Here is a 23,605-nt window from a genome sequence, read left to right as displayed (position 1 = left end):
ATTCTTGTCCGTGTATACCAGAAGTAGAATTGCTAGACCATATGGTAGTTCTATTTATTTTTAAGTGTTTATTTACGTATGAGGGAGAGAAAAAGAGAGAGAGCAGGGGAGGGGCAGAGAGAGAGGGAGACAGAGGATCCGAACTAGGCTCTGTGCTGAAAGCAGCCTGGTGTGGGGCTCAACCTCAGGAACCGTGAGATCATGACCTGAGCCCCAGCTGGATGCTTAACTGACGGAGCTACCTGGGCGGCCCATATGGTAGTTCTATTGTTAAGTGAGGTAGTTCCATTTTAAATGAACTGCTTTCCACAGTGGCTACACTATTTTACGTTCTCACCAATGGTGTACAACAGTTCCAATTTTTCCACAGCCTCACCGATATTTGTTTTCTGTTGCTGATGTTTTATAGTGGCCACCTTAATGCCTGTGAGGTGATATCTCATTGTAGTTTCGATTTGCATTTCCCTGATGAGCCTCTTTTCATGTGTTTATTGGCCATTCATTATCTTCTGTGGAGAAATGTCTATTCCAGTCCTTCACCCGGTTTTAAACTGGGTCATTTATTTTTTGTTACTGTTGAATTTTAGGACTTACATATTCTAGATATTGAATCCTTATCATATAAATGATTTACAAATATTGTCTCCTATTCTGTGAGTTGTTTTTTTACTCCATGGGTAGTGTCTCTTAATATACATGATTAAAAAATTTTTATGCCAATTTTTTCTTCTGTTACCTGTGCCTTTGATGTCATATCCAAGAAATCATAGCCAAACCCAAAGTTAGGGTGGTTTTGTCTTGTTTTTCTCTAAGCCTTTTACTTTGGTGGGGGGGTGTTACATTTAGATCTTTGGTCTATTTTGAATTAATTTTTGTATATGGTATTAGATAAGGATCCAACTTATTTCTTTTGCATGTGCATTTCCAGTTTTCCAGCACCATTTGTTGAAAATACCATCTTTTTTTTCATTGAATGGTCTTGGCACCCTTGCAAAAGTCATTTGACCGTACACGTGAAGATTTCTTTCTGGGCTCTTTCTTCTATTCTGTTGTTTCATATGTCTGTCTTTATGCCAGTACTAGACTGTTTTGACTAAGGTAGCTTTGTAGTAAGTTTTGACATCAGTAAGTCTGTATCATCCAGTTTTGTTCTTCTTTTTCAAGATTGTTTTAGCTTTTTGGGGTCCCTTGAGACTTCATGTGAATTTTAAGTTGTGTTTTTCTGCAAAAAACATCACTAAGATTTTTACAGGTATTGGATTAAATCTGGAGATTGCTTTCGGTAGTATCTACAGTTTAACAATATTAAGTCTTCTGATCCATGAATGTGGGATGTGTTTCCATTTATTTATACCTTCTTTAGTTTCTTTCAGAAATGTTTCACAGTTTTCGTTGTCCAAATCTCTCACCTCCTTGGTTAAGTTAATTCCTAAATATGTTATTCTTTTTGATGCTGTTGTAAATGGAATTGTTTTTGTGATTTCCTTTTCAGATCGTTCATTGTGTACAGAAATGCAACTGATTTTTGTGTGTTGACTTTGTATCCTGCTACTTTGCTAAATTCGTTTTTTAGGGGCGCCTGGGTGGCTCAGTCGGTTAAGCGGCCGACTTCGGCTCAGGTCACGATCTCACAGCCCGTGAGTTCGAGCCCTGCGTCGGGCTCTGGGCTGACAGCTCAGAGCCTGGAGCCTGTTTCAGATTCTGTGTCTCCCTCTCTCTGACCCTCCCCCGTTCATGCTCTGTCTCTCTCTGTCTCAAAAATAAATAAACGTTAAAAAAAAAAATTCGTTTTTTAGTTCCAGTAAGTTCTTCAGGGAATCTATAGGGTTTTCTATGTATAAGACCATGTTATCTGAAAACAATTTTACTTCTTCCTTTCCAGCTTGGATGCCTTTCATTTCTTTGACAGACTCCAGAGTTCCAAAATAGTTACTTCAGACAGATTCTGCCAGTACACTTGTCTGGGGCAGGGGGGCGGGGAGAGATTCCTGGTGCTTCCTACTCTACCATCTTCCCAGAATCCTCCTTCAAGCTGAGTATTTCATACCAGTACTATGGGCCAAGATTTGTAGTTGTTTTTTAATTGCTTTCCTAACAACTGGTTCATCTGTTGCTTAAAACAGACCATACCTTTTCTATTCACTTCATTCTCACTTGTTCTTCATGGCTTTGTTCATTCATTCATTTATTCATTCATTTGCCAAATGCCAATGATGTGCCTGACGCCTTGATAGGTTCTCTAGAGGAATAAGACCTGGTCCCTGCATCTGAGGAGCTCACTGTCCAGTGGTAAGGGGACAGCCATGCACAGACACAGCTGGAAGAGTTAGAGCAAAGAGGGCTCTCAGGGTTGTGCAAAGAGTGTTTCATGAGATTGCATGGAAGGAAGGGATTGATTCTGGCATCACGGCAGAGGTGACATTTGTTCTGGGCTATGGAGAATGAATAATGCTGTCCCAGGTGGAGACTGGGAGTTCTGGATAGAAACTGAGGATCCTTTGAAATTCCTCAAGTGGAATTTGGGGGCGTATGAAGGGAAGCATTGGGACAGGAGGCTGCAAAAGTAATCAGGGACAGTTCTCCTGATTTGTAAAGTTGTACAACCTCATCACAATCCACTTTTAGAACATTTCCATCACTTAGACATTTCCCTCCTGTCCATTTTCACTTAATTCCCACACCTTTCTCTAGTCCTAGACAGCACTGATTTCTGTCTCTTTAGATTTGCCCTTTCTGGACTGCTCATGTATGGAATCATACAGTGCATGGGCTTTTATGCCAGGCTTCTTTCACTCAGCATAATGTTTTTGAGGTTCTCCTTGTTGTAGAATGTATCAGCAGTTTACTTCTTCTTATTGCTGGATAGTATTCTATTGTATGGATGTACCACATTAAAAAAAATTAATTCACTAGTTGATGGATATTTGGGTGGTATGTTTGGATTTTTTGGCCATTATGAATTATGCAGCTATAAACATTCATATACATCTCTCTGTGTAGAAATGTTTTTATCAGATTCCTTTTAACAGAATTTAGAAACCAACAGCTGTGCTCTTTGTCTCTCTCAGTGGACAGACCTAGAAGATGTATAAATAATCACACACACATATACATACATATGCACACACTGTATATATTTATAACTATCCCCTATCTACATTTCCTATAAATATCACACACACACACACGCACGCACACACGCACACACACACATTCATGCACGTATAATTCATGAGGTTATACTGACCTTCTATTCCAGTTCAACACTACAGCATTCTTCTTTGCTTCCCTCATTCCATATTTCTTTTTTTTTAATTTTTAAAAATGTTTATCTATTTTTGAGAGAGAGAGAGCACGAGCAGGGAAGGGGCAGAGAGAGAGGGAGACACAGAATCTGAAGCAAGCTCCAGGCTCTGGGCTGTCAGCACAGAGCCCAGCTCAGGGCTCAAACCCATGAACCGTGAGATCATGACCTGAAGCAAAGTCGGATGCTTAACTGACTGAGCCACCCAGGTGCCCCCCATATTTCTGTCTTCCTTTTCCTGCAGTTTGAACCTTGATCCCCAACTATATCAATATATTTACTCATTTGGTTAATACTATAATACACACACAATTGCTTCAGAATACTACATTCATACCATTACAAACAAAAACCTACTAAGTTGTGTCAGCTCAGTTCCTCCAAGAAGCAGATGCCACCATAGGATAAGATGTGCAAGAGATTGATTTGGGAAGTGCCTGTAATGGCTAAAGGGGAATAGGGCAGGAAAAGGCAGGAAAATCCTTTAGATTGTGGTGACATTCTGTGAAAAACAGTGGGAAGGAAGGAGGGTTAGGTAGGCAGAATTTCTGACTGCGGTCCAGTCCGAGAGTCTCATTTGGGACGATTAGGCATCTCCAAGTAAAGTATACCAGGAATGGCCCAGTATTCCTGTCATGCTGGGCCACTGGCTGAGAGCAGCTCAGGCCAGCATGGCCGTGGCCATGGCATTCATGCTACAGTGGATCTGAAGATGAGGCAGCCAGAGACCTTCAGTCAACTGCTCCTGCAGCAGATTGTCTTGAAGGGAGGTCTACTGCAGTAGAGCTTAAGATTTCTTTGAAGTGTTTTTATGTATTAACTGTGTTTAGAAGTTAACGTGGACCAGGAAAAAAAAAAGTTACTTGGACAGCATCCAAGAAAACAGTCATAAAGAAACGATAAGAAATATAGCCAAAGATTTATCTATGAAGACCATAATCGAAGTACTATTTGTAATAATAAAAACTTGGGAATAACCTAAATGATCAACAACAGAGAAATCGGAAACTAAATGACAGTAGAGCCCTAATGGGAACTATTAGGATCTTCATTATAAATGAGTGAATGAGGGGCTCCTGGGTGGCTCAGCCGGTTAAGCATCCGACTTGGGCTCAGGTCATGATCTCGTGGTTCATGGGTTCAAGCCCCATGCTAGGCTCTGTGCTGACAGCTCAGAGCCTGGAACCTGCTTCGGATTCTGTGTCTCCCTCTCTCTGCCCCTCCCCTGGTCATTCTCTCTCTCTCTCTCAAAGAAGGAATAAACATTAAAAAAAATAAATGAATGAATGTTACTTGGATTAATTTTTTATTTTCTTTGTCATTATTTTATTTTAAATGCAGTTTGATTCATTTATTTGTATTTTGTTCCTTTCATTCTTGTTAATTTAATGTTGGAATATGTAAAACATTAAGGTTCTAACATCAAATTATATTAAAAATACATTCAAAGTAGTGTTAGTCTTCTACCTCCTATCTTTCCCACCCCATTCTTTCATTTTCCCCTTCCCACACAAATGTTTGTATCCTGCATGGACCTTTTTGAGTTTTTTTTTTTAGGAAAAAGAAACCTTTATAATATACCAGAAATCACTCCATGTGAGTTCACAGAGATCTTCCTAACTTTTTTTTTTTAACAACATTGTAGTACTCCATTGTGTGGTTGGACCATAGTTTACCCCACCAATCTCCTATATATGAACATTTAGAATATTTTTCAATATCTTGCAATTGTAAATAATGCCACAATGAATAACTTCGTGCATGTGTATTTTTGTATTTGTTGGGGGTTTATCTTAGGGTAAATTCTTAGGAATGAGATTACCTGTATGTCAAGAGTTAATAAAATATGTCATCATTTTTTAAGGATATCTCCACATTTGTCATCATAGGGGCCGTGTAACTTTACATTCCCACCAGTAATGTATGAGAGGGTCTGTTTCCACACAATTTCACCAACAGTGTACTTGAAGTTTCTTTTATTTATTTTGAGAGAGAGAGAGAGAGAGAGAGTGCAAGCAAGGGAGGGGCAGAGAGAGAGGGATCCCGAACAGGCTCCTCACTGTCGGTGCAGAGCCCGACACGGGGCTCAAATCAGATCATGACCCCAGCCGAAATCAAGAATTGGACTCTCAACCAACTGAGGCACCCAGGCACCCCATGTACTTTAAGCTGTTGATTTTTGCCAATCTGATAGGTGAGAAATATATCCCAGTACAGTTTTAATTTGCATTTCTTCTGTTGTGAGTTCTGCCCTGGTATTTAAAGGCATGAGTGACCCAGAAGTTGCCATTTAGCAACCTTCACGCTCACTGTTGACCAGAACTTAGTCACATGACCTTACCTAGCAGCTAGGGAGGCTGGGAAATGTAGTCCATATTCTGAGATAGTATGTACCCTGCTTAAAGTTAGGGGTTCTACTGCTATAGAAGAAGGGAAGAATGGGTATTTAGAATAATTTGCTGCCTCTTCTAAGTAGATGAGATATTTTTCTTTATTTTGAAGGCAGTAAGAATCCAGAGAAGGCATTTTTTTTATAGTAGGTTTAATATCTGTGAAAACAATACCTGTCCAATGTAAATGTTCAATAAGATAAACAAACACAAATAATACAGTAATTTGCATGGCCATGGTTTGAACATATTTCGAAATCAGAGAGGGTTTCCGTACTTAAAGCTGTATTACAAAGCTGTAATCGTCAAGACAGTATGGTGTCTTGACTATGGCACAAATCAGAGAGGGTTTGTCTTTTTAATTTTTCCTTCTTTTGAATTATGAAAGTAATACGTATTTATAATAGATTCAAACCAGACAGAAGTGGATGATATAGAAAAGGCAAGTGTTTTTACTGCAGTCTCTTGCCCCAGAATAACTAAAACGTATGTGTGCACATTATTTGTGACTTTTGCTATTAAAATCAAAGCCACAGTGAATCGTCTTACACATATCTTTGCATGCTTTTCATTAGTCATTCTTAGGAAAAATTTCTAGATATGAAAATATTGGGTAGAAAAAGGTGTACAGATTTTAGGTTTCATTCAAATCTGCCAAACTGCTGCCTCCAAAAGCCATACCAATGCCTACTCTCTGTGATAGTGCATGCAAAAACCTGTTTCAGAATGGATTTGGGGATGATGGGTGGGGCATATTTGGAGCTGGGTTCTCTGCATAACGTGGACCTGCTTCAACAGGTCCTGGCAGGAGCTGTGATGCCACAGAATGTTTTGTGCCTTTGAAGTTCCTTCTCCATGTCTTAAACACCTGTGCCATTATGGTGGCTTACCCAGTGACCCAGGGGCTGCACCCTGACTCCACATTGCAGGACAGAAGCTGCTGAGTGCTGAAGAGGAGCTTTTGAGAGAGAGTCATGACCTTGGATTCTAGTGCCGTATCAGCCACTAGCCCGGGACTAGGCACTTCCCCTCCCCGAGCCCCTTACTTGTAATAAGGGGGTTGGACTGGGTGCTCTTATTCCGTCCACCCCCACGGCAGTGATTCTGATATAGTGACTGGTATTTTCTTCAAAATACTGGACAAGGTCATTGCCAGATTATGTCTGTTGGAGCTACTTCTTGACTATTTTGATGTCATGGTCTGTCTTTTCTGGTCAAAAGCTAGAGGAGACAGAAGTCACTAGAGGTTTGAATTAATTATGCACAGCAGAAAGCAGTCAGGGCCACCAGAGACCAGGGATGAAGTGCTATAGGAATTGAAAACAGGAGGTCGGTCTTCCAGCCTGCTTCTGCGATGTTAAGCCACATGGTGGATTCTGACTACATCTGTGCCCAAACACTCCACATGCTCTTATCTCAGTCCCTGGGCCAACTCAAGGACTTGGCTCCAGAGATGTTTCTCCTCTCCTACATCATTAACTCCTCGCTCTCTACTGAATCATTTGGTTGCATGTGCACGCACACACATACACACACACACCCACTCTCTCTCTCTGACACAACCCCATATCCTGTGTCTGCTACTACCTTATTTCTCTTCAGAGGGTTGTTTGTAATAGATATTTTCGCCTGTTTACTTCCCATTTTATTTCCAACCCATCTAGATTAGACTTTGGGCCCCACCACTCTGTTTATTTGTTCTTTCACCCGACAAATATTTATTGAGTACCTACTATGAGCTAACAATGTTCTCCTTTTGAGATACAGCATATACCAATTCAGGGAGGGTAAGCTCCCTTGTGGAGCTTATGTGGAGGAGGGGAGATGCACAGGGAGATAGAGAAGACAAAAATGTAAATTGCTTTTCTATGGGATATTGAAGCTGTGGAGAAAAATAAAACAGGAAAGAGGATGGATGGTGAATTTGGTAGAGCGGGTGTTGAGTTTAAAGAGGGAAGAAAGTCCTTACCGAGAAAGTGACATTGGAAGGAGGTAAGGGGTAAGGGAGCAAGGCTTGCAGGTTTGAGGGGGAAGAAGGGATGGCCAAGCCAAAGCCCAAGCAGGGTGTGTGCCTGTGTGTATTAGGCAACAGCAGGAGGCCTCTGTGGCTGCAGTGAGGGAGGGATGGGGAGTGGTGTGAGGTGAAAATGGAATTGGGGGTGGATCTTGTATCAGAGAAGGGACAGATTGCCTCTCTCTGGGAGTGGGAGAAGGCTTGATAGGCCAAGGTGGCATCTCATTGCCATCTGGAAGGACAAACAGGAGTTCCTGTGATGGAGTTTGCATACTTAGACACTGTCAGTAGTTTGAGGTAGGTGAAGCCCAGAACCCTCCTGGAGGGAGAGGAGACCAGCTGGGAAAAGAAGGCAGGGAACCAGGAAGGCCCCTGGATGCCTCTGAACAGCTTTTATCGAGGATGCCGGCAGCCCTCATTTTGCTGGATCCATTGGCCACTTCTCGGATCGTATCATACTCAACCCGTCAGCAGCTTTGACCTAACAAACCACTCTTGTTTGTTACACGTTGTTTCTTGCCTTTTGGACACCTGCTCTCTTGGTTTTTCTTCCATTTCCCTTGCGAGCTGCTCTTGCTACCCATCCTGTGATTATTACAATGCCCCAGGCTTGCTCCTCTTCAGTGTTTCTAATATGTGCGCTAACTGCTCCCATTTAACATGCTGAGTGTCCTCACTCCTGCCTTGAGGTGCTAGAGCACCTACCGGGACATGCTGAGAGTCTGTAAAACCTTCCTGCCACGATTAGTCCATCACCTGCCTCAAGATGGTAATAAGTGGAGGTGGAAGAGGTGGAGAGGTTGGACAGAGTTGTTAATGTGCTGTGATATTTTCCTTCTGGTCTCCAGTAAAATGAGGTGGACTTCAAGAAAAGTACTAGGAAAAACAGACTCTTAACCATGGAGAACAAACTGATGGTTACCAGGGTGGGGGGTAGGGGGTGGGGCGGGGCTGGGGGTGGGGGGGCAAGTGATGGGGATTCAGGAGTGCCCTTGTGATGACCAGCAGGTGATGTATGGAAGTGTTGAATCACTGTAATATACACCTGAAACTAGTAGAACATTGTATGTTAACTAATTGGAATTAAAACTAAAAAAAGTGGGGAGCCTGGGTGGCTCAGTCAGTTGAGTGTCCAACTTTGGCTCAGGTCATGATCTTATAGTTTGTGAGTTCAAGACCCACACTGGGCACAGAGCCCGCTTTGGATCCTCTGTCCCCCCTCTCTCTGCTCCTCCCCGCTCACGGTCTCTCAAAAATAAACATTAAAAAAACAAAAACAAAAACAAACTTAAAAGCTACCTGGAGAGCTTACCATTTATGCTCTGGAGTCTGAGGCCACAGAATGGTACCTTATTATTTACCAACCGAAGTCTAGAGCCCCAATAATGAGGCCAGAGTAGCTCATCTGGAGGCAGAGCAAAGAACGCTGTACCAGGAAAGGGCCGTCCTTCTGCCCAGAAGGACACGCTTGCCTGGACCTGATGTAGACAAGGGGGAGGGCTCCCCCGAGTCATCATAAGGGTGCCCATCCAGTGAGACTCCTAGGAGCACCCATGTGGCTCCAGCCAAAGGGCTGCCTCACTGAAGCCGAGGCTGAGGGAGAAGAGGCACAGGAGATGTCCAGGGGAGGGATCCCTGCAGAACCCACAAAAGCAGCCCAAGAAGGGAAGGCCAGCTCTTGTGCACCTGCTGTCCCAGGGCATGGACAGCAAGACAGCAGGAGTACCAGCCTCTGAAGACTACAGTCTTGCCCCCTAATTTGCCAGCCCCTGGATCCCACCTCAGAAAGGGTCAGAGATTAAGGCACAGGTGAGGAGGAGCTAGAAAACTGGGAGAAAGACAATCTTCACCCCTACCTGCATCCCGTGGGTTTTCTGCACTCCCTCAGGCCTGGGTCAGGGCAGGCTTTAAATTGGATACAAGTTTGAGGGTTTGGGTCTTCAAACCAGGCTGGGCACCCTAAGTCAAACAAAGAGGCTCTATTATCTGAGAGTGTGTGGAATCGCTACAAGAATTGCCTGAGATTTCATCCAGGGGTAGAAAGAGAGCTGACAGATGAAATTTAAAGGGATAGTGAAAGGGGCACCTGGGTGGCTCAGTCGGTTAAGTGTCCGACTGTGGCTCAGGTCATGATCCCACGGTTGGTGAGTTCAAGCCCTGCGTTGGGCTCTATGCTGACAGTTCAGAGCCGGGAGCCTGCTTCAGATTCTGTGTGTCTCTGTCTCTGCTCCTGCCCTGCTCATGCTCTGTCTCTCTCGGTCTCTCAAAAATAAATACACGTTAAAAAAATAATAAAGGGATAGTGAAAGAAGTGGGTTTATTAGTAAACCAGTTACATAGGCACCAGCACAGCAGGACTGAAAGCTTGTCCCTGAGCAGCAGGACAGATGAAGACGAAGCCACAAAAACCCTGGAGCCAGGGAGTGTGGCCTTGGACTAAGGACAGGTGGATCTGGAAGGGGACCAGCTGCCCTGGTCTGCAGCCCTTGGGCTGAAACAGCTCCAAACAGCTGGAGGTAAACTGACGGTCATGGTGTCCCTGCTGACGTGGCTGTCAGGAGCAGGATGTGAAGGCTGCTCAGAGTAATGAGAACTCTTGGGGACATCTGTCAGGTGAAGGTAGGAGGTGGGTTTCTCTCCTGGGGTCCTGAATGCTGAGCCCAAAGCTGTGAGCAGTGAGATTAACCCCCAGTTTCTCTGGGGGAAGGCTGTTAGCTGCTCTGTTACCAAACTAAGTTCATGTGGGCCCCCTGACATGGATGAGGAGTCTCCCCTGGGGATTTCAGGGACATTGGCTCAATGCTGGCTAGAGGCTCAAGGAGAGGTCTGGTGTGGGGTCTGAGAGTTGCTGAAAGGTGGTAGCAGGGTTAACAAAGCCCAGGAAGAAGACAGGACCCATGGGTGCCTCTCCCGGTGGAAGTAGGCGTCAGCACCCCTTGGGCACTCAGACCACTTGGGCTCTGCTCTGAGGGGCATTCGAGGAAGCATGACATGAAGACTGCATGAACACAAGATACGTGTTTTTGTGGTGCCTGCGTGCTGTCTGGGGAAGAGAGAGGTGTCTGTGGGCACCAGCCCCTCCCACCTCCAGGCCTGAAGATGGTGTCGTCCCAGGGAGTTCTTTGCTGGTGGAGCCGTCTGTGGGAACGGCAGCAGAAGCTCTACCTGTAGATGGAACACCTGTCGTGTTGTCTAGGAAGGGCTACGCATGTTGCTTCTTTCAGGGGAGGCTCCCTGTAGAGGGTGACTGTTTCGGGGTGTAGGAGATCTTAGTGGGGGGTGGGGGGGGGGATCAGCCTGGCCTTCTGTCTCCTGCCTGGGTTTTCTCTGCACCACGTTCCACCCCATGACCTCCACCCTCACTGTCTGAGCTCCTGGGCAGTCTACACCATCCGTGGACTGTGAAAGTCACTTCTTGTTTTGGGCTGAGTTTCTTCCTGGCCCTGCTTCTGTTTTGTGGGCTGCGTGGGACAAGTCTGCTCCCTCACTGTCCTGTTCTCCCCAAGTCTCTCTCCAGAGTGATTATCTCCAGCACCTTTGGCCCCATTTGACATAGTCCCTTCGCCATTCTCTCCTTTGTCCCTCTGACATGCATGTGCAGAGTGTCCAGCCTTGGGGTTAGGGTCCTCGTGGTTCAGACCACTTAATGAGGCTCAGCCTAATTTGTAGAGAAGTTTTCACCGCTGACATATGCTGACATCCTTGTGCTTCCTACTCTTGCCCTTGCTGAGGATGTTTGCTTCAGTACTGCTTGTAGCTCAGGCAAGCCCTTGGCTGGGAGTAAGGATAGCTCCCTCACGTCAGCATCTGGCAGCTATGTAGTCCTCTTATAAGATGCGTTACCGTTTCATGCACCACTAAGAAAGTCACTGTCAATCAAACTGTAATGGACAGTGTTTGACTTTCACATCCATTGTAGCTGATCCCTATGGTGGAAAAAATGTGGATTATAGAATAGATGAAATATGGTAATACAACCGGCCTCATGATGTGAGGGCTAATGAGAAATGCACGGCAAGTGCTTAGCACAGTGGGAAGCACGGTAAACACTCAGTAAATGATGCCTGCTTTTATCCACACCCTCCAGCAGCTCACCACTGCCCCCAAGAAGACCGCCGCCCACCTCCCCAGCCGCATGTGCAACCATTTCCTTATCTGCTCTGCCTGAAAAGGACTTTCCCATGCCTGAGATGTCCCATCCCCAGGGCCCCTCTGGTTCATGGCCTCAGCTGTCACTGTTCTTGAAAGGCCTTCCCTGTCTGTCCCACCTTCTGTGCAGTCTCTCACCTCTTGCAAGGTTTCAATGCAGCAAATACTGCCTGTGTTGTTTGCTGACGCATCTGCTCCCTTCCTTACAAGGTGCCTCTTTGACAACAGGGGCTGAATTATTTATTTTTGTGTCTCCAGTTCTTAGCACAGGGCTAAGAACATGATGGAGGCCCAAGAAATGTTTGCTTTCTCATGTTTAAGAATACCTGGATTTGCATAGCGCTTTATAGTTTAGCAGGCTTTAAATAAAGATGATTTCCTCATTCCGTTAACCTGAGCAAATCAGGACAGGTGGCAGTGTCCTTATTTCTAAGCTGGAAAAACTGGGCACCTGTTAAAGGATGCACCAGAGTACCTGAGCCTGAGTAGTGACTGAGCTGGAATTAGAGCCTGCTTTGGCCTCTGACCATCTTGGTGGTGACAGGCCCTTGTCTTAGAACAGAGGTGACAAACTGGCAGCCCACTGGTCACATATGGCCTGTGGATGTGCTTTGGCCTATGTCGTTTTGTTTTTTTTTTTTAATGTAAGTTGCCGACACTTAAAAAATTAGGAAATCCTGGGCACCTGGGTGGCTCAGTCAGTTAAGCATCTGACTCTTGGTGTCAGCTTAGGTCATGATCTCATGGTTCATGGGATCGTGGGATTGAGCCCTGTGTCAGGCTGTGCACTGACAGTGAGGAGCCTGCTTGGGATTCTCTCATCCCTCTCTCTCTGCCCCTCCCTCATGTGCACACATGCCCTCTCTTGCACACTCTCTCTCTCAAAATAAACTTAAAAAATTAGGAAATCCTAATCTGAGCATCTGGCAACTCTATGTTACATACATACCCACATGGGCAGCAGCTGGCAGGGGTTGAGAGGAAGGCACATTCTTCATTCCCAAGTCCCCACCCTCCCCATTATCTGATACCCACATGCCTGGCCGGGGCAGGTACTGAGTCTGCAACCTTTGCTTAGAGAAAGACTCCTGCCAGTGAGTCTTTCTCCTGGGGGCTTGAGCTAGGGCATTTGGTTTGGCCTGATTTGTCATCAGTACTAGGGTTGAATAGAACCGCCTGCTGGTTGAACAGCCCCAGTGGGTCTCCAGAGACCGTTTCCTGCAGTTGTTAGTAAGCCCAGGCTTTGGCAGGGCCTTGGCCCTGGTCCTCATCCTGGAGGCAGGGTAGGAAGGAAGTTGTTGAAGCAGCTCCTCTCTCCTCCTCAGGACAAAGGAAATGATGGGGTCAAGGAGCTGGACAGCTTGAAGAGCGATCGACTAAGAACTGTTCAGCTCAATGTCTGCAAAAGTGAGGAAGTGGACAAAGTGGTGGAGATTGTCCGCTCGAGCCTGGAGGACCCTGAGAAAGGTAAGGGGCACCTTGGGGCAGCAGGGGTAGTGCACTAGCCGTCCCAAGGGCACCTTTCCTAAAAACTACGCCCCATTTACTTGTGTCCTGCCAAAAGCCTACTTTCCCTGTTGTTTAAGCTCTTCCTCTTGCCCAGTGGGAGGCAGTGGGTTAAATTAAACACACACATGCAATAAGGCAATGCGAAATAAAGCCAGAGGTGGTTTAAAGATCTCTAGAAATGGGGCTCCTGGGTGGCTCAGTTGGTTAAGTGTCCGACTTCGCCTCAGGTCATGATCTCGTGGTTCGTGGGTTCGAGCCCTGTGTCGGGCTCTGTGCTGGCAGCTCGGAGCCTGGAGCCTGCTTCAGATCCTATGTCTCCCTCTATCTCTGCTCCTCCCCTGCTTGCGTTCTGTCTCTCTCTCTCTCTCTCTTCCTCAAAGATAAATAGATGTTAAAAAAAATTTTTTTTTTTTAAACCTCTAGAAGAGATGAATGGATGAGTGCTGGTTCAGGTCCGTTCAGACAGTGCTCATTGGATGCCCACTCTGGGCCTGGTGCCAGACCAAGTGCTGGGGACACAGAGATGACCAAGGCACAGTTCCTGTCCCCAAGGACCTCACAGTTTATTGGGGGGCTAGCCCCAATGATTTCCAAATCCCCTCTCAGGGAGCAACACACAACAGAAGGACACAGCCCAGTCTTCAGAGGGGTGGGGAGCTGGTTGTTGAAAGCAAATTGTGGCAGAGCGCAGGAGGGCATTCCAGGAGGAGGGGAGAGCGTGAACGATGGTGAGAAGCACACGGCATGTGCCAGGGGACGAGCCAGGGGACAAGTCTGGTGGAGGCGGGAGCAGGAAATGGGGCTGAGGAGGGAGGTCGTCCAGGGCCTGGGGTCCAGGCAAGGGAGCATGGTCACTCTCTTGAGGCCTGTGGGAGCCACTGAAGGGGATTTTCTGAGGGGAATGACCTGGTCAGTCTGGGGACTGTGACGGCAGTGTGGAGGGTGGATTTAAAGGGAGTGCAGGAGTGCTGAACGAGGGCAGTGGGTGTTACGGATGAGGAGGGATCAGATTCGGGAAGGCACACCTGGCTGGACTTGGTGACGGATGCATGTGGGGATGAGGGAGGGGCATGAGGCCTCTCCTGTCACCTGGTGCCCCCCACTGGAGGAGCAAGTTGAGGGATGGGGAGTGCCCATGGGACACCCTGGGGGAATGTCCGTGTGGAGACCAGATGTCCAGGCCGGGAGGTGAGGCTGGGGTGCGGGGGGGGCGGGGGGGGTGCGGATACAGAGGGACTCCTGGAAACATAAGCAGTCAGGGGACGAGAGGGGGAGAGGCAGCTGGCAGAGAAGGTGGGTACTGGGCACGGGAAGCTGAAGGAACAAAAAGTTTGAGGGCCAGTAGCTAACAAGGTCACATGGTACAGAAAGTTCCTGTAACATAAGGACTTAGCTCTCCTCCCAGTTCGGCTCATGGAGGACCTAAGTGGGAGGAGACACCATTCATGAAGTACACAGCCGTGATGGTGCTGCATTCTGGGCTACTTGCTTCATCTAAGACATTTACCGTTTTGTTTTTTTTTTATGTTTATTTATTTTTGAGAGAGAGAGAGAGACAGAGCATGAGTGGGGGAGGAGCAGAGAGAGAGGGAGGCACAGAATCGGAAGCAGGCTCCAGGCTCTGAGCTGTCAACACAGAGCCTGATGCGGGGTCGAACTCACGAACTATGAGATCATGACCTGAGCCGAAGCCGGACGCTCAGCCGACTGAGCCACCCAGGTGCCCCTAAGACATTTACCTTTGAGTTTCCTGATAGACCATGCAGAAAGAGAACCTCATTCAGTTCTCTGCTTTTCCACAGAATGGGGTGGGGGCAGCTCTCCTGAATGGTGACTTCAAGCACTAGTAGGGAGGAGGGGAGGGCACCAGGGCCTGTGCTGGGCCCTGTTGAGCATTTATCAGGCAGGCGGAGATGCTGTCACCGGCCAGCAGCTGCCTCAGAGACTCCTGTGCTGTGTGGCTATCGGAGAAGCTGTTGCTTGGCCTGCCAGCCTGTCGCTGATGTGTCACCTTGTCAGCTCAGTGCTGCCCCCATCCCAAGGCTGACCATGGCCAGGTCTCTCTGCTTTCTGAGGAGAGGCCTGTGAATTCCCTAACTCACTGAACATCTGTTTAATAATTAGCAGGCAAAGCCAGGGCTCCTGTCCCATTGAGAAAAGGCAGGATATGGGTCCCACTGGCATGATTATCAGCTTGAGAGGAACAGCCTGCCTCACCCCTCCCCAGTGGTAAATCCTCCTCATGCCCACCTTCCCCGACTGCCAGGATGTTGCCTTCATAAGCGATTAGGCAGGAAAACAGCTGCATTCAGCACCATAAAGCCACTTCATTGCAGCCTGAGGGTTTGTGGTGATTTAAAATGCCCACAGAAAGAAATCATCACTGTAGACCTGAGCACAGAGTGGGGCTGCACCAGAGCTGGGGGCTGCCCAGGATCCTGATCTTTGTCCCCTGCCACCAGGGCAGGACTGTTTCGGTTCCCTGTATTAGTCTGGCCGTTTAGCTTAACAGGCAAGGCAGGGTAGACCCAGAGCCACATTGAGCTCAAAGCCTAGTACTGCCTCGATGCGTAAACTTTTCCCTACTGCATTTTCCCTCATGACGCATTTCAGTGAGGGCTGATAAACCACACCATGACCTTACTTAACCGATACTGCCTTTTCTGGAAAAAGATTTGAAGATTTTTCGGTATGAAAAAGGTAATAAATCTGTCAGACATGTGGTTGTCCAGGTCTCTCTCTCTCTCCCTACTTCTCCCTCCACCTCTCTTCCTTCCCTGTGGCCCCCACCCCCACCCCAAGGGCCGTTTTTTTTCCTGGTAAAGCCGCTGCAGTTCTCTCCTTCTCCGGCAATGCTGTCCTTGAGCTCCAGGTGGCGCCCTCTGGGGCTTTCAGATCAGCCTGCGGTTCCTAAGTGGGTGGCTGCTTCCAACTCACCACCCAGACAGGATCCTAACCGGGACAAGTGGAGCGTACATTTTGATGAGGAGTTTGGTGCCCTTCACGTTGGCTCCGTGGAACAGTATCTGTCAAAGCCACGGGAGCCAGGCTCAGGGGGGTGAGATGAAGGGGATTGTGTGATCAGGGCAGGTGAGCCATCTGTGCTCACCAGCAGAACTATTGAGTGACTGGATGGACACCTGGAGCCTGTAACCAGCACTGCCCACCTGCACCCCAGGGAAAGGCTAAGTCAGTGAGCCAACCGGCAGGCCCGATCTTGCAACCATCACTTAACCTCACAGTACATAGATACTTATTGAGTACCTGCTGTATGCTTGGTAGTGTGCTGAGCACCAGTAAGGGTTTGACCTGGCAGGAGGAGTTTGTGGTGCGACACCAGCCAAGCGTAAGTTGGTGGCTTCATGGCAGGACCTATTTGGGACAGTTACAGCACCGGGGACATTATGCCGCAGATAGGGAAGACCCTGTCCTCCATCTGGGACTCCCTCAGTCTGGGAGTGAGAAGACTGGAGTTATTGTGGGCTTCATCTCTTACTAGAAGTGTGACCTTAGGCTTGTATGTTCCTCTGTGTGGGCCTCAGCTTGCCCATCTGTGAAGTGGGAGAAGTGCCTGTGAGTGATCCGGTGCTCACACCTAGATCTGACTGCCGCAGCACCATGGGCAGAAAGTCAGCAAAAGCTGCTCTCATCTCCGGCTGAGGGACGGGGCACTGAGCAGAGCCAGGGAGCAGCAGGGCGGGGTGGAGCATGAGGCAGGAGCGTAGGTGGCTCAGGCTTCCAGAGGGCAAAACAAGAAGCCTGGCAAAGGAAGCCTCACATACCCCCTGTGGAAGGGAATTATCAGAGGGGGAAGTGACTGATAGAGGACAGTGTGGCTGACCGGCCTATCAGGATGGAGGTGGAGGACAGAGGCTGTGACAAGGAGACCTGGGAGAGTCTTCTCCAATGATACTGGAGGGAGGCCACCAGGACCCAGAGTAACGCTGTGGAAAGAGGAAAGAAGACACCGATTCTGTGACAGCAGAGGAAGCCAACAGCAGCACAGAGTTGAGCATGAGGCCTGTGTTTTCTATCCTGTCCACCTGTTAGCTGGATGACATTGAGCAGGGTGCTTAACCTCCCTGAGCCTCAGTTGCCTCATCCAGACCTGGGACAACTTAGTATCTGAATGAATGCATGCAAAGTGCTTATTCAGGGGCTGGCAGCTGTCCTTTTGATCTTGATCAATAGTATCAACTGATCAGTAATATCAACTGATACTCTTGATCAGTACTCATAGATGGGGGGAGAAGCGAGGAACCAGATGAAAGTGAGGCTGTTAGCAAAGAGGAGGTGCGGGCTGGAGCAGCTGGAGAGTGACGTGTTGCTGTGGGTCGGGGGTGCTGGGGCCCTGGGGGGCATTGAGGTGAAAGTGCCCATCAGGAGGAGGAGACCGGGGTTAGGAGAGAGCCATGAGTGCAAGGGGTACATGGGAACCCTTGATGCAGAGGCGGTGATGTGACGGGGCTGTCACAGGAAAACAGCAGGAATGTTCACTGTGAGTGGGTTTGGAATCTTGGCTGAGGACTCCAGAGAGCTCCTAGGTCCGCAAACTGTTATTGCTTATCAAGTCAGCAGAGCTGTAATCCAGGAGCAATGTGCTTCCACAGGCCAAGTTCAATTACACTTTTTTGGATATTAGTGTCAGATGTAATTAGTTTTTAGTTGGAAAAAAAAAAAACCTGTATGCATTTTAAGTGTGATACTGTCCTGTGTGAATCAAACACAAAGCAGCTGGAAATGTCCATGAACGTAAAGAAGACGAGGCTGCCTGAGCACCAAGTGTAATTTGAGAGAAGGTGGTGTAGGACAGGACATTGGTGGACACCTGTATTTAGGGGGCAGGTAGAAGAAGGGTGTCAGGGAGGATGGAGGAGATGCTTGGGTATCATTAATGCCAAGGGAGGAGTGAATGTCAGGCACCATGAGTCATGCTCATACTGTGGGAGGTTGAGGGGAGTGAAGATGGGAGGGAGGGATGAGGGGGTCGGCGACATCCTCAGCAGGTAGCACCGCAGACACCATGGAGCAGCAGCAGGGCTGGAGCCCAGGGGAGCAGAGAAATGGGCTGTGGAGGGAAGGAGAGCAGACAGCGGTGTGAGGAGGTAGCGTGGTTAAGAGAAGGTTCTTTAGAGTGTTGAGACATGGTATTTGTAGACATGCATTCATCTGACAAACATTTATTGAGCATCTAATGGGTATAAGGCTGAAGGGAGGGGGTCAGGGGCAAGGGAAGGGTTGAGGTTGCATAAAAAAGGGACAAGGAGTGATGGCTTATGGTTTGGAAGGTGGAGGGTGAAGTGTCAGCCTTGTCAGGTGGCGGGAGGCCTCCTGCCCTTCCTGGGAAGAAGAGAGGGGTGAAGACTTCCCGGGGAGGTCTGCAGGGTGGGGGTTGTAGTGGCTGCGTCACTGCGAGGTCACTGGTGAGACCTGAGAGCCTGAGGTGTCCGCTCAGCCGCTGTGGGGAGTGGGAGTGACAGCTTCATGAGCACTTTGTTAACCAGCAATTTCCTCTCTTAATAAATGTCCTTAATTCTCTGTAATTGAAGGAGAAGGCACCAGAGGTCAGCTGAAGCTTTAATTTGGGTAACATGGAAGAAAAGCAGCGAGAGACCAATCACTCTGTCATTTACACAAACTCATTTCCATGATTAACTTGGAAAGTGAAGCAGGGCCAGGGTTCCCACAGGCAACAGGAGGACAGGCCCTGGAGGACAGCTCTGCCCTGAGGCTCCAGCCCATCCAGCCCTGGCCCCCCAAAAACAGAACTCAGAGGGCCCTGCAAGTCAAGGCCGCCTCCTCGGTGCCACTTTCCCCAGTTCAGCTCTGCCTCTGACTTCTGGGGCACCCTGAAGCCAGTCCCTTCTCCTCAGGGCCTCTGCTTCCCTGGCTGTAAAAGTAGTCGTCAGAGCTCCAAGTATCCTTCCAGCACCAGTGTTCACTGAGTCTACAGAAACCAGCTCTCCCCTAGCTGGTCTTGCCGGAAACAGTCAACCCAAGTATACTCAGAGTGTACGTTTGCTCCGATTCCGTACTCCACCTGGGACCACACAAGGCTGAGGGGGGTTCTCTACCTGCAAAGATCAGGTGTATGTATACACTGGGGCTTACCAGTGGTAACCAGCAAATAGTGCGTGGTTCACAGCAGGGAGATCAGAGAATGCAGTAATGATCAGAAGGGTCTCAGGGTGGAGTAGGACTGGGGCTTGGCCTGAGGTCAAGCCTTAGCTGAGCCTCTCACTGCTATGTGACCTTGGAGGCTGGGTCCCTCCCTTGACCTCCAGAGAAGGCTTGACCTGGAAGACTCCTGTGGTTCTCCTGGCTTCCGGCAGGAGGGTGAATTCAGGTGAAGTTGCAGAGGCAGGGATGAATACTCGGTGCGGGGTGCAGGGTGCGAGGACGTGACTGCATGGACCATAGTGGAAACGAGTTAGCTGATGTGGGACTCAGGACTGAGGGCACCTGGCAGGGCTGGGTCATGGTGGGGCCCAGAGAGTCAATGCAGGTAGAAGCAAGATGATGATTGGACCTTTTAGACTTAAGGGAGCGTCACAGCCAGCACTTTCGTCCCCTTGGTCTCCTGTTATTCTTGGTGAGTCTAGAAAGTGTCCCAAGAGCCTTGGATAGGAAGTGGCAAGTTTGGGGGGAAAGGGACAAGAGCAGGGAGGGGGATGGGCTGTAGGCTGATGGGTGAGGTCTGAGGCCAAGGCTAGGTGGTGACTGCAGTTCTGCCATCCTGTCCAGGCATGTGGGGCCTGGTCAACAACGCGGGCATCTCGACTTTCGGAGAGGTGGAGTTCACCAGCATGGAGACCTACAAGGAGGTGGCAGAAGTGAACCTCTGGGGCACGGTGCGGATGACAAAATCCTTTCTGCCCCTCATCCGAAGGGCCAAAGGTGAGTTGGAAAGGGATCTTCCTCTTGCCCCACCTTTTCTTCTTTGCTTAGTATGCAACTTGGTCTCAGCAGATCCAGCATCCATTCCCCGGTGAGGCTGAGCACCTGACTCTCAGGGGCTGTGCAGGTCTTGTGGATGGTGGTAAGTGGAGGTGCCATGGCCAGGCAGATGGAAAGGGATGTGTGATTCTCAGGAAGAAGGGCCGCTGAGAGGTCAGCAGTCTCGAAGGCTGAAAAATTAACAGCAATAATCCTACCCTCGGGACCTAATCTAGAGAAATAACCACCCTTGTGCACAGAGCTGTGTGTGCACATCAACTATCAACAGAGGTGTGGTTAAGTAAATTTTGGTATATCCGTTCTATGAGTTACTGTGCCACAGTTAAAAAATAAGATGATTGTGGTTGTAAGTAAAATACAGTGATAGTAACAGTCAGGATTAGAAATCTGGAACCAGACAAAACACTCAAACCGTGTCAGTTGGTTAGGAAGTGACTGATTCAGATTTTCTCCCTAGATAGCAAACAATAATGGAAAAAAGGGCACAATCCATACGGTCTATCCCAAAGTTTCGGCAGTGATAGGATGAACCCAGAGAGTAGCTGTAGGATTTTAGAAGAAAACCCCAACCCTCCAGTGACTTCCAGCTTGGAAGTTTCTGAAAGTTGCCCTCCCCACAGTGTCCAGGATGAGGCTGTGCCTTAACTTGCTGAGTGCACACCCAGGGCAAGCAGGTCCCAGGTCTGCTTGGGCTTACTTGGATCAGCTCCACCTGTATCCCACTACCCAAGGCTGGGTCTGTGGGAAAGCCTCTTGAGGTCGCCACTCTCTTCCAGTGCTGGAGACCCTGTCCACATGGCTTAGCCCTGAAATCAGTTGCAGAACCCTGGCCCTGCCTGCTTGCAGCTGGAGCCCTGGCAGGTGATAGAAATTTGCCCATTCTGTGTGCCTTCCTCGTATGCAGCCTGCTCTTTGCTCTTCCCGTGTCCTGCCTGGCACAGTCAGCTGCCTGGGAAATATCAGGGAGGTTCATCCTGACATGTGGGCCTGAGCTGACTATAAATGAGAAGACCCCTTGACCCTGGGTGGTTCAGAAGTCCAGGCCCCAGCCTGACAAGCAGCAAAACAGGTGTCAGGGCCAGGAAGCCAGTTGCAGCCAGGCCTCTGGAAACATGCTGGGCCCCCGGCCCTCTGCCCCACCAGGCAGTGCCTCCTGAGCAGGTGTTTGCCGTCTCCCTCTGTAGGTCGCATTGTCAACATCAGCAGCATGCTGGGCCGCATGGCCAACCCAGCCCGCTCCCCATATTGCATCACCAAGTTCGGGGTGGAGGCTTTCTCTGACTGCCTGCGCTACGAGATGTACCCGCTGGGCGTGAAGGTCAGTGTGGTGGAGCCTGGCAACTTCATTGCTGCCACCAGCCTCTATAGCCCTGAGCGGATCCAGGCCATTGCCAATAAGATGTGGGAAGAACTGCCTGAGGTGGTGCGCAAGGACTATGGCAGGAAGTACTTTGATGAGAAGATCGCCAAGATGGAGACCTACTGTAACAGTGGCTCCACAGACACATCCCCTGTCATCAAGGCCGTCACCCATGCTCTGACCTCTGCCACGCCCTACACTCGCTACCACCCCATGGACTACTACTGGTGGCTTCGAATGCAGATCATGACCCACTTGCCCGGAGCGGTCTCCGACAGGATCTACATACACTGAAGAGTTTCCCACTGGCCTCTGTTGGGGACCCCTGGTGGGAGGGAAGGAGGGAGGGGGGGGAGGGAGGGAGGCTCTTGACTACCTACTTGTGCATTATCCACACACAGTCTCAGGAGGACCTACTACCCATTTTAGCATTAGCCAGAGGGGACAGCCCAGCCCTACTTGTGCACACAACGAGTGGTCTGGGCCTTCGCAGTCATGGTATGGAGTGGTGTGCAGGGCCCCAAAACTTCAGGGCAAACACGGTACATCCAACTCTCTGGAGCTGATTTCATACAAAGCGTTTGGGAAGACATGTTTATATTAAAAACAGATTTATTATCAATTCTTCACATTTTAAAGCCAAAACATCAGTTCAAAAATGTATCTCATTTGATTCTTAAACCAGCCTGATGGGTAGAAAGGACAGATACTCTTTCCTTTGGTACCTGAATTTGTGGCCCAAAGAGGACACACGAGCAACCCATTTATTGCCTGTAAATGATCCGGGTTGTGTGCTCCTGCCACTGCTGTAGAATTGCCTCATGTTTTGTGTTCCAGGGCTGCTCTGAATCCAGCTACCTGAGAATCCTGTGATGAGCTCTGTATCCTCACCTGAGCACCCCTTTGCATGTCCATGGTGCCTCTGTGTGTGACCCAGAGCCAGCAATTCGAAGGGGTGGGGACATTCTGGAAATATCCATTTGTGATTTCTCCAACCTCTCTTAGGACTTGTGTAGAGGTACTTGTTGGCTAAGAGGTTGGTTTGTTTCTGGTTTGAGTCTGCTTAGTTTTGCCTGGGGTGCGACCATGGTGATGGGGCATCCTTGGCAGGAACCGTGTGTGGTACATAAGCTTGCACCAGGGGTAGGTCCAGGCTCCCTGCCTGTCTCATGTAGTACGTGTATACACACATACACACAGAGTAGCCTTCACACACACAGACACACACAAACTCAGGGTGGCCTTTACTGATGGCTTGCTTTCCCGCTATGGCCTTATTTTTAATCAAAAGCCAGGTCACTGATAGGCAGAGTCTGTATTATCACTTCTTGGGTTTGGGTTTGCAAGTCGCTATCCCTGCAATTGTCCAGAGCCTGGATGTTTGGATCAAAACCAGGCCCCACTCTCTCCTCCAGGTGGCTGTCCCCCCCCCCCCCCCCCCCCCCCCCCCCCCCCCCCCGCCATGGTAGAGTCCTGAGCGCCAGCCCTTCAAATCAAACCGGCACTTCCGCCTCTCCCTGGAATGGCTAGGACGGCCGCTAGAGGGCGTTCTGCCTCTTCTGCGGCCCCTGTGGCCTCTTCTCTGGACTTGGGTGCTTCCACCCATGCCTGAGGTCTCAGAGGGTTCCAGATCCCCACCTCCCAGACAATCTGGGCACAAAAACGCAAGACCCTTTTAGAAACAGCACTCCTGCTCAATAGCTGTCTGGCTTAAAGGCGGAGACTGGCACCAGGAGAAGGCAGAAGAACAGCTGTGCAGCTGGGCCTGGCCTCTGGCGGGGCTCAGGCAGTGCCAAGGAATAGGGGGTTGGACAAGGAGGAAATTCAGCCTGCCTTTTGGGCCTTGGTCCCCTCTGTCTTTAATCAGAGATGCCCTACCCAGCCACCTGTCAGCAGAGTGAGGCCTGAAAGGGCCTGTGGGG

At 48.9% G+C, this 23,605-nt stretch overlaps 1 protein-coding gene across 1 annotated transcript in view; it reads left to right on the top strand.

The window, feature by feature from the left end:
- BDH1 (3-hydroxybutyrate dehydrogenase 1) overlaps positions 1-22,305 on the top strand; it is a 30,805-nt gene extending 8,500 nt beyond the window's left edge. The window contains exons 4-6 of the mRNA XM_060639583.3: positions 13,183-13,324; positions 20,111-20,263; positions 21,508-22,305. Coding sequence (XP_060495566.1) covers positions 13,183-13,324; positions 20,111-20,263; positions 21,508-21,977 — 765 coding nt within the window. The 3' untranslated portion in view covers positions 21,978-22,305. The remainder of the gene's footprint in view (positions 1-13,182; positions 13,325-20,110; positions 20,264-21,507) is intronic.
- The last annotated feature ends 1,300 nt before the right edge of the window (positions 22,306-23,605 follow it).

Source organism: Panthera onca, chromosome C2 (assembly GCF_046562875.1).
Source record: "Panthera onca isolate mPanOnc1 chromosome C2, mPanOnc1 haplotype 2, whole genome shotgun sequence".
In the NCBI taxonomy this organism is placed as follows: Eukaryota; Metazoa; Chordata; class Mammalia; order Carnivora; family Felidae; genus Panthera; species Panthera onca.
The sequence above is the reverse complement of the archived record's forward strand: the minus strand, read 5'-3'. Positions and strand labels throughout refer to the sequence as shown.